Source organism: Dipodomys merriami, unplaced genomic scaffold, assembly GCF_024711535.1.
Source record: "Dipodomys merriami isolate MVZ:Mamm:240054 unplaced genomic scaffold, mDipMer1.0.p SCAF_25, whole genome shotgun sequence".
Taxonomy (NCBI): Eukaryota; Metazoa; Chordata; class Mammalia; order Rodentia; family Heteromyidae; genus Dipodomys; species Dipodomys merriami.
Genome location: NW_027203937.1, coordinates 9,023,693 through 9,035,000, shown reverse-complemented (window position 1 = coordinate 9,035,000; position 11,308 = coordinate 9,023,693). Strand labels below are relative to the sequence as shown.

Below are 11,308 nucleotides of genomic sequence, written 5' to 3'. Positions count from 1 at the left end.
CTAGGATGCATTAACCACATATTGCATAGAAATATGCATTATATGCCTATTACAAAGACTAAATTACTACATATGCGAAGGGTGCAGCCCAGAATTTGGCATAGCAACTACTGGTCTTACTTCCCATTCACAGAACTCCATAATGGATGCAATTAATGGATGCAATTTATCTCAGGTTTTAAATGAGAGAAGATTAAAAAAGAAACTGACATTGTTCAAGGTTGGAAAAAAAAAGTGGATGAGTCCAGGATTTCTGACTATTATGGAGACCTCTATATCATTCACATTTCCTCTGATGAGGAAAGTTAGAGAATATATAGGGGAAAAGAGGAAAGGCGTGTTCCTAAAAATGATGAGAAGCATTTTTCTGTTACCTTAATAGGCCATGCAGGCAAAGGCTGCAAAAAGTTACACTCATAAGGGTAGTTCACCATCGCCAGATTCACCCAAGTTTCAGCAATCCATTCTTTCAAATGCTCAACATCTTCAGAAGTTAAGGGGCTACACAGGTGAAAAGCCTCAGTGAGCCACAGAAGTCCACTGCCTGGGGGGAGAATCACAAGTGGAATCTAAAACAGGACTTGTCAGCCTACGTCTTTACATATCATTACATATCATGATTTAGTATTACAGAAGTCACTGTTTTTTATACCACTTCTCCAAAAATGGTTTTCAACAAAACATTTTCAGAGCGATGGGATAATCCACACTAGACATTGGTGATATGTGGCTTCTCTATGCACCCCTTTTTACGATAATATTGAAATAAGTAAAAACATAAGAACAAAGGGGTGGGGTGGGGAGGAGTGTGGGAGGTGGGGGGGAGGGATAGTGGGGCAACAACAAGGGAAGGGGTAACAATGGTCAACAAATAATTGACTCATTGCCTTACTCATGTAACTGTTACCCCTCTGTACAGCATCTTTACAATAAAATTTCTAAAAAAAACAACAAAAATCCCCATAAGAACAGCATAAAATGAGAAGAATCACATAAACTATAAAACAAATGGGTGCATTTAACAAATACAGAATCAAGCGAAAGTAATAGTATATTCACGAACATGTTGATTACTAAAATTCAAGAACAAGTAAAATTAGTCTATGTTTTAAGGAGTGAGGGTTGTGTTTAGCTTGGGTAGATGTAGAGGTAAAGACTGAAAATGTCACCAGGGAATTTTTAAGACGTTGATTGTGTTCTTTCTGTGTGTGTGTGTGTGTGTGTGTGTGTGTGTGTGTGTGTGTGTGTGTGTGTGTGTGTGTGTGTGTGTGTGTGTGTGTGTGTGTGTGTGTGTGTGTGTGTGTGTGTGTGTGTGTGTTCTATTAGAGTTGGAACTCAAGGTCTTGTACTCATTCAGCTTGCTTACTCAGCTGGTATTTTACCACCTCAGCCATGCCTCCAGCTCTGCTGAGTCTCAGACAATTATTTTAGAGTCTCATACAATTATCTTCCTGGACTGGCTTTGAAACTTGATACTCTTGATTTCTGTCTCGTGAGTAGCCAGTATTACAGGCATGAGTCATCAGTACCCAGCTTGATTGTATGCTTTCTTGATCTGGATGCTAATTATACTAAGCATTTCACTTTGTGGAAATTCATCAAGCAATATATTTTGATTGGTATGATTTCCTATATGTGTATTATACTTTTAGTAAATGTCTATTTAAAAAAGTGGAAGTGCTAGACAGGACCAATGACTCATATGCCTCCAATTCCAGTTACTTGAAAGGTAAAAATATGAGAATCAGGGCCAGGTACCAGTGGCTCACACCTGTAATCCTAGCTACTCTCAGGAGGCTGAGATCTGAGGAGTGTGGTTCAAAGCCAGCCAGGAAATGAAAGTCTGTGAGACTCTTATCTCCAATTAACCACCAGAAAACTGGAAGTGATGCTGTGGCTCAAAGTGGTAGAGCACGAGGCTTGAGTAAAAGATCTCAGAGACAGAGCCTGGGCCCTGAGTTCAAGCTCCATGACTAACAAAACAACAACAAAAAATACATGAGAGAATGACATTGCCCCATTTGTTAGGAAATGAAAAGACTTGGAAAAAATTATATTAAGTGAAGTAAGCCAGGCCCAAAGAAACATAGGTCCCATAGTTTCCCTTATTTGCAATAACTAGTATACATCTGGGACAAGTAAAAAAGGTCAAAAGCTATGTACATATGACCAGATAAGATGAAGTTAAGTGAAATGAACCCCAAGATAGGGACACATGTGGTTTTTTTCTTTCTTGCTATTGTTTCTAGTTTTTTGTTGCTTTGTATGTTCCTCCCCCACAGTATAACCCCTGTTCTCACTGTATTTGATGCTGGTATAATTTGGGGAGGGAAAGGGAAAAAACAAAATGTTTAAATAGGAATACAGGTTGGCCTATTATAACAATGAGATGTACAAGACACTCTGTTGAAAAATGAACTTTACAATATGGGGCAGGGGCGGGAGGGGGGGAGGGACGGGGTTGAGGGATGGTAGGGGAAAAACAAAGGAGGAGGCAACAATGCTTGATAAGAAATGTACTCATTACCTTGCTCATATAACTGTAACCCCTCTGTACAGTATTTCCACAATAAAAAAAATATTAAAAAAATACATGAAAGCCAAGATTTTATTCCAACCTAAGCAACAAAAGTTAACAAGACCTTATTTCAAAGAACAAGCCTGGCATGGTGGTCTGTATTTGTAATCCCAGTTACAAGGAAGACGTAAGTTAGAGGACACTGGCCTAGGCGAAGTACAAGACCCCATATGAAATACAACTAGACAAAAAGGACCAAGGGCATGGCTTAGATGGTAAAGCACTGACCTATCAATTACAAGGTCCTATGTTTAAACCCCAGTACTGCCAAAAATATAAATAAAAATCTAAGTGTTGAATTTAACAAAGAAGAGGTAAAAAAAAAAAAAATCTGCAGAGTCTGAGTCTTTACTCCATTTCCTGCATGGGAAACAGGAAATGTTCCTCCTTCTTTTCCCATTTTTCCCTACTTTATCCTGTTAGACTAAAATAAATCCTTTCTAAAAAATAAAACAAAAATCCCTGAAAATCTATTCTGTTAATGAATGCTTACCGGAACCCGCAAGTCGATTAATGGCGTCCCAGGATTTCCGGATGCTCTCTGAACAATTTGGACCACTTTTCTTAAAGTCTGCAGTCACAATCTTCATAAACATACCACAAGGAACCAAATCCTCAAACTGCCAGATAGGGGCAGACGCTGCAAGAGCTCTATGGGAATCGAGGAGAAATGAAAAATAAAAAAAAGTAACTCATCCAAGTCAAGTCTTTAAAATGAAAACCGAGACTGAGTTAAAATGCAGAGAAAGAATAATGTCATGTTAATGAGACAGAAACTGGAAATTGCAATATGATAGAAAGGGACATTTCTTACCCCAAACAAATCTCTAAGTTCACTTGGGTGGTCAGTGAAAATGCATATGTCCACTTACCCAACTACTGTGTGAGGGTATTTCATCCTAAGCCAGGCCGCAAGCATGCCACCATAAGACCCCCCTATGGCAATGACAGGTTGATTTTCGGCTCCAGGGATTGTTCTTTTCAAGTGTTTGATTAACTCTACAAAATCAACTAGGGCTTGTTCTGATGTCAGAAAATTCAAGTGTTTAGCATCCTAAAAGAAAAATCAAAAAAGAATATGGGTAAAAACCTGCACATAGATCTATATAAGCTTTTCTCCAAATACAATTTCCAAGCCATTGTGCTAAAACGCCCAGTCAAAGCACTATGTGCTTGTCTAATGGGAGCTGGAGTTCTAACTTGCCCCACTGCCCGCAGCACAGCCCTGGTGTGGTCCCTGGGTTTATTTCTGTTAGATAAAACAATACACTTTCCTTTCAAGCCTGTCATATAACCCACCTGTGTGTCCCCTTTCAAATGTAAGTTCTATTAGCTGCTTTGTTGAAACTGTAGAAATAATAGAAAAAAACCCTGTGACATTCAACAACAAATGTGACAGAATATAAAACTGAGCTGGGTGCTGGTGACTCACATCTATAATCATAGCAACTCAGAAGACTGAGATCTGAGGATCACAGTTTGAAGCCAACCTGAGCAGGGAAGTCCATGAGAATCTCCAATTCACCACCAAAAAGTTGGAAGTGGAGCTTTGACACAAGTGGTAGAGCACCAGCCTTGAATGAGAAAGTGAAGGAGCATTGCCCAGACTCTGAGTTCAAGTGCCAGAACTGGCACACACACAAGTACGCATGCACGCACACACACACACACACACACACACACACACACACACACACACACACACACACACACACACACACACACACACACACACACACAGGACAAACTAACTTAACAGGCAACTGTTTTAATGTTAGTTCAAATCTTGACATATTTAAAATATCTACAATGTAGCCAGAAAGAAACAAAACCCTGAGATAAGGATCACTGGTAAAAATAAAATTGATTCCTCCTGGGCCAGTGGCTCACGCCTGTAATCCTAGCTACTCAGGAGGCTGAAATCTGAGGATTGCAGTTCAAAGCCAGCCCTGCCAGGAAATGCTTATCTACAATTAATCACCAGAACAACCAGAAGTAGCACTGCGGTTCAGTGATACAGAGCTAGCCTGGCACAAAAAAGCTCAGGGATAGGGCCACAAAAAAGCTCAGAGACAGAACCAGTCCCTGAGTTCAAGCCCCACAACTGACAAAAAAAAAAATTCATCCCTTCTTATCAGGAAAATTATATATTATACTGTCCATATTAATTAAACAAATGATACTGCCTATTATTTTTTAGAAAAACTTTAAAATTTGCAAGAGAAAAATGTATTGGGAAACATACAACATAAGACACTGATCCCCAAGAAAAGGAAAATCCATAAAACAAGTCCTATGATCATGTAGCACTCTGTGTGGGGTCCATGTTCCTGTGTAGCATAGGAGAGTGAAGTTGAAATGGGGTCCTGTTGAACTGAGAGACAATCAGGGTGCTCTAAAGAATGTATCTGTAAATTCATTACATGGTGGTGGAGCCTAATTCCATTCCCTTTAAACTTGGCCTAGACTTAGTGTCCTGTTTTAATAAACAAAACATGGCAGAAGTTATATGGGACTACCAAAGTTAGGCCATAAATGAGCACTCTTAGTCTACTAACATTGAGGAAGTTAGCTGCCATGTCACCTGGCTACTCAGGTAGGTACCCAGCTGGAACCAGAACCACCTGCTAAGCTACTCCTAGCTTCCCAGGTAGTAAATGTTTCTTGTTGATGGGGCACAGGAGCACACATCAGTCATTCTAGCACTGGGAGGCACAGGCAGGAGGATTTTGAGTTGGAGGCTAGCCTGGGCTATCTAGAGAGACCCTTTTTCCAAAACAAACAAACAAAATATTTATTGCTATATTAAGCCATGAAGGTTTGACGTACATAGCACTCGATAACTAATACAGATGTTCTTCTATTAGGCTATCCAAAATTATCTTCATACTTGGGTCTCAACTATACTGACTCCTTCCATCATTTGGCACATTACTAAGTCACAGAGTCCCCATATTTCCTCTCTACTATTTCCATTGTCTATTTCTTTAGCCTTCCCCTCATGCAAGATGTAGACTCTCGAAGTTCTTCTGTGTATGTGTGCGTATGTGTGTGTGTGTGTGTGTGTGTGTGTGTGTGTGTGCAAGTGTATGTGTGTGTATACAGATATGCAGCCTCAAACTCAAAATAAGCCACACCTCTACTTCCAGTCTTTTGCTGGTGAATTGGAAATAAGAGTCTCAGGAGGTTTTCTGCTTAGGGTGGTTTCAAACCTCCATCCTCAGATCTCAGCCTCCTGAGTAGCTAGGATTACAGTTGTGAGCCACCAGCACTCAGCACTTCCTGCCTTCTTACTGATTCTCTCACTATTGTTTCCTTCAGGTTTTTATCACACTAGGAGTTAGGTGCAACTTTTTGCCTACCCTCAAATAATATCTGTAACATCTTCATGTTACTGACAAGTTCTCTGAGCACACAAAGGGAAAGTAGCATATGAAAAACAGCCCCTTGGCTTCACTTCCCTAGTAGAACATCAACTATAGTGACCTAGTGAGGAAATTATTTTTATCTGCAACAATCTGGTTTGCTTCCCAATGATTTTAAGATCTGTCAACTCTCCTAGTCATGCTCAATGTACTAAAGAATAAAATTCCCCATGCAGCCCAAGAAATATCAGCAAAAAACTCTGCTTTCTGTTAATAACATAGGGATATCTTTAACTTACCTTTACTTATTTTAGTAATAATATGAGATAATAAATTCAGTCCTGAGAAGAAACATGTAAAAACTCCTTCAAAATAGTGAAATGACTTGTCTCAAGTTCTTCTGGCTAGGGGTTCTAAGAACATAATATGTGTGTATACTGGTGATATATAAGATGATTTTAGGTACAGTCCATGGTTTTTTGTTGTTGTTGTTTTGTGAAAATACTGTACAGAGAGGTTACAATTACATGAACAAGGTAATGAGTATATTTCTTTTTTTATTGTGAAAATACTGTAAAGAGGGGTTACAATTACATGGGCAAGATAATGAGTACATTTTTTATCAAGCATTGTAGCCTCCTCCTTTGTTCCCCCTTACCATCCCTTCCCATCTCTCCCCACTGCCTCCGACCGTCCCTACCCCCCTCCCTTCCCTACCCCCCCCCGCCCCCGCACCGAAGTTGTAAAGTTCCTTTTTCGACATAACATCTTGTACATCTCATTGTTGCAATGGGTCCACCTGTATCCCTATTTAAACAATTTGTTTTTTCCCTTCCCCTCCACAAATTATACCAACATCAAATATAGTCCCTCCATGGGTAGGGACATACAAAGCAACAAAGAAATCATCTTATAAATATGTTAGAAACAATCGAAAGAAAAACAATTTGAGGCCTTATCTTGGGGTTCATTTTGCCTTATATCAACTTATCTGACCATTTCTGCTTGTCTCAGACATATACTAGTTATTGCAAATAAGGGAAACCATGGGACCTATGTTTCTTTGGGCTTGTCTTACTTCGCTTAATATAATTTTTTCCAAGTCTTTCCATTTCCTAACAAATGGGGCAGTGTCATTCTTTCTGATGGAGGCATAGAATTCCATTGTGTATATATACCACATTTTCTTGATCCATTCATCTACTGAGGGGCATCTGGGTTGGTTCCAGATCTTAGCTATATAGTAAATAATGCTGCAATAAACATAGTTGTGCTGGTAGCTTTAGTGTGGTCTTGTTTGTAAACATTTGGGTAAATGCCCAAAAGTGGGACTGCTGAGTCATAGGGGAGCTCTATGTGAAGTCTTTTGAGGAACCTCCACACTACTTTACAAATAGGTTGAACAAGTTTACACTCCCACCAACAATGCAGTAGGGTTCCCTTCTGGCCACATCCCCTCCAGCCTCTGTTGTTATTAGAGTTCTTGATTATAGCCATTCTAACTGGGGTGAGGTGGAATCTCAATGTTGTTTTGATTTGCATTTCTTTTATGGCTAAGGAGGTTGAACATTTCTTCATGTGTCTATTGGCCATCCTTTTTTTCTCTTCAGAGAAGTTTCTTTGTAAGTCTTTAGGCCACTCATTATTGGGCAGTAATTTCTTTGAGGATTTGTTGTTGGGGGATTTAATTTTTTGAGTTCCAAGTATATTTTAGAGTCTTATTTTAATGTAATCTGAAGAAGATAATTAGTACTTTATACATAAAGCCCTTAGTAAAAGTAATGCTGGGTTTAAAAAGTAAATTCCAACTAGGTGCAAAGAGGCTGAGATCCAAAAGATTGCTGTTCAAAACCAGCCACGGCAGAAGATTCTGCAAGACTCCATCAAAAACAAAAAACAAACAACAACAACAAAAAAAAAAAAAACAGTAAAAGCTGGCATACATGCCTACCAAACAAGCTAGCAAGCAAGAGAGTTCAAGACCTTGAATTCAAACTCTTTGTTTTGTTTTAAGTGAGTTTCTTAAAGAGAAATATTTTTAAAAAATAGTATTTCTAGGTGAGGTGCTGTACACTTTCATCCCAGCTACAGGAGAAGCACACTAGCTGGGTGCAGTAGTAAACACCTTCATCCTCAGCCAACCCAGGGAAGCACAAAGCCTGAGCATAGAAGAAGACCTTACCTTATACATAACCAGTACAGGGCTGGGAATGTGGTTTAGCAGTAGAGTGCTCGCCTAGCATGCATAAAACTCTGGGTTCGATTCCTAGGTACCACATAAACAGAAAAAGCCAGAAGTGGAGCTGTGGCTCAAGTGATAGAGTGTTAGCCTTGAGCAACAGAAGCTCAGGGACAGTGCCCAGGCCCTAAGTTCAAGCCCCAGGACTGGCAATGATGATGATAATAATAATAACAACAACAATAATAACCAATGCAAAAAAAAAAAAGGAGCTGAGGATGTAGCCAGCAAAGGCACTGAGTTCAATCCCTAGTACTGAAAAACCAACAAACAAAAATATTTTCCTTTAAAACAAAGGCATACTTACTTTAAATGAGTTGTTGCCAAAGGGCAGGGACTTTCCATAGTATCGATGCTCAGCAAACACCAACATAGCACTCAGTTCCTCAGCCACATCCCACATGAACCCCTAGGAAGAGTAAAAAAGGAGGATGTGAAAAGAGCACTACTCAAACTTTTTGCAAGCCATATAAAATAGCTACTGATGCAGACCAGAACAAACTCTCTGGCTGCTGAAATGGCTCAAATGATAGGAGTGATTCTTTAACAAGGGTGAGTCCAGAGTTCCAATCTTACAAAGAACTGTCTGAAAAGTTACATGATTTGGGCTTATTCTAGGATAAGATGTCATAACTGTTTCACTGCTAAACAACAGGTTCACACTGATAGTCATTCCAATTCTTCTTCTCCTGACCCTCTACCTCTTTGAATTGGCATTCTTGGAATCTTCAAATTGCATGTGTACCAAATATTCTAGCAAAGAGCTAAGTTCAAGGCCAGCCTGGATAATGGTATCAGGACTCAAACTCAAAAAGGAAAAGAAAAGGACTAGGTCCTATCATAGCTCAAGTGGTAGAGAACATACCTACCCATCAAGACCTGGGTTCAATCCCCAGCACTGCAGAAACAGGCACTGTGAGTTCAGACAAAAACACTGGGACTTGAAATCATCTCTCTATTCATACAACTTTTAACTAGCAGAGTCAAGACTCTAATACAGCACAATCACCAAGCACTGCCAGGCTTCTTTGCTCCATCACCTATGTCTGGCCAGGAAACTGGTCACTGTGTTTTGTTTTGTTATGGTTTTATTCTGTGTTATTCAGTTGTGGCCTCAAAATCCTTTAGAAAGCATCCCAAGAGCCAATATCAATGGATTTGATGATTTAGCAGTGATTTAAAAGATATCATTCTTGGGAGTGGTGTCATGGCTTAAAGTGGTAGAGTGCTAGCCTTTAGCAAAAGAACTCAGGGACAGCACCCAGTCCCCGAATTCTAGTCCCACAACCAACAAAAAAAAGTCACTCTTAACCAGGCATCAGTGTTTCATGCCTGTAATCCTAGCTACTCAGGAGGCTGAGATCTGAGGATCACAGTTCAAAGCCAGCCCAGACAGAAAAGTCTAAGATTCTAGATTCTTATCTCCAATAAACTACCACCCCATCCCCCCCCCAAAAAAAAGCTGGAAGTGGAGCTCTGGCTTAACTGATACAGCACTAGTCTTGAGCAAAAGAAGCTCAGGGACAGCATCCAGGCCTTGAGTTCAAGTCCCAGGACCAGTATGCATGTGCATGTGTGCACGTGCGTGCACACCCCCATACCCCCATCATTCTTAATGTATGTTCTTACTTTCTAATGGGTTACTCCCTAACAAGGACTATGAACCTCAAAACATTTGTTTTGATCAGCAGCAACGAAAGAGCTGCATGAATGTGAGCATGGAGAATCTGGCATGATATCTGTGATGGTTATATAACCCTACCTTCTCTTCCAAGGCCCTACTTATTCCCTGCACATATCTATGCATTTGGCCACACACATCTCAAGCACACCCCCTTCTGCCTGCCCCATCCTGGCAATATTGATCCCTTCTTCAATACTTCCCTGATAGCTATAGTTCTCTATTACTATCCACATGTCTTGCCCTATGAGGCTGAGTGCCCTAAGAATAATATCTAGTCACCAGAACACCCACACTTCTGTGGAGCTGTCTTCAGGTTGTGGATTGAACCTGATGCACAGTGATTATTTGTGATTATTTGCTTGCATCTATTTCAGGAGTACTTCTATTTTTCAAAGAGATCCAGGTTATATATTATATATTATATAGATAGATACATAGATAAAATTAAGTATTTTTCCTTTCTATATATACTCTTTTCTTTAGATAAAATTAGCATGTATTTATAATATATAATATATTCATATATTTATGATATATTGATATAGATGTATTACATATTTATATGTTATATATTACTATAAAACATTCAAAGATATTTTTCATTTTCACAACGATTTGTGTTTCAGTTTTATTCATTTAACTATTATTTATTGAGCACCTACCACATGCAAATATTTTTCCAGCTTATTATAATAAAAAGCAAATGTTTGGAGCAGAGGAATTTCACAAACTGGCACATACCGTATTATTGCTAAACCAGACAATGTCCCCTTCATTACCAGTGTAGAAAAGTATTGATCCACCATCTTTCTTCCAGTGTCTATCAGCTATTAGGTACCGCTGTTTAAAGGTTTTCGTGTCACTAAATCCAAAATGATTAACCTATGTAAGAAACAAAATAAACAAGACATATTTTACAGGAAGGAAATGAAGTGATATCAACATAAAAGTGCTTCTCCCACTAAAATCAACTATGCTATAAAAGTAAGCAAAAGAAATTTTGATTTTCATTTTTTATTATTAATAGTAATATGGATGGATGTTATTTTCTTTATATGGTTATTGGTGGAAAATATATTCAGTAGGAATGAGAACAGATACAATTATAAAGTCAAGTAGCTATTTAAAAACACAATGATACTAAAACTGAATTGAAAATAGAACTACTAATCCATTATTTTCTCACTTATTTCTGTTAATTTTTGACAAAAATTGTACATATACTGTACAGCATGATGTCTTGTAAAAGGAATACATCATAGAATGGCTAATTAAGTTAACTAAAATAGGCATTACCTCACAAATGTATCATTTGGGGAGACGAGAGGATTTTAAATCTATTCTCTTAGAAATTTTCAAGTGTACAACATAGCCCATAGGTTTTCAAAAGTAATACATTCTTAATTATCTAAAACTTCATTTCATAACCTTTCAATATTAAC

General features: G+C 38.8%; 1 protein-coding gene across 1 annotated transcript in view; it reads right to left on the bottom strand.

The window, feature by feature from the left end:
• The window catches only part of Prcp (prolylcarboxypeptidase), a 66,338-nt gene that overhangs the window by 16,849 nt on the left and 38,181 nt on the right, over window positions 1–11,308 (bottom strand). The window contains exons 2-6 of the mRNA XM_070034903.1: window positions 10,608–10,748; window positions 8,490–8,591; window positions 3,451–3,632; window positions 3,072–3,229; window positions 375–544 (exon numbers count right to left, since the gene is read on the bottom strand). Of these exons, the coding sequence (XP_069891004.1) occupies window positions 375–544; window positions 3,072–3,229; window positions 3,451–3,632; window positions 8,490–8,591; window positions 10,608–10,748 (753 nt within the window). The remainder of the gene's footprint in view (window positions 1–374; window positions 545–3,071; window positions 3,230–3,450; window positions 3,633–8,489; window positions 8,592–10,607; window positions 10,749–11,308) is intronic.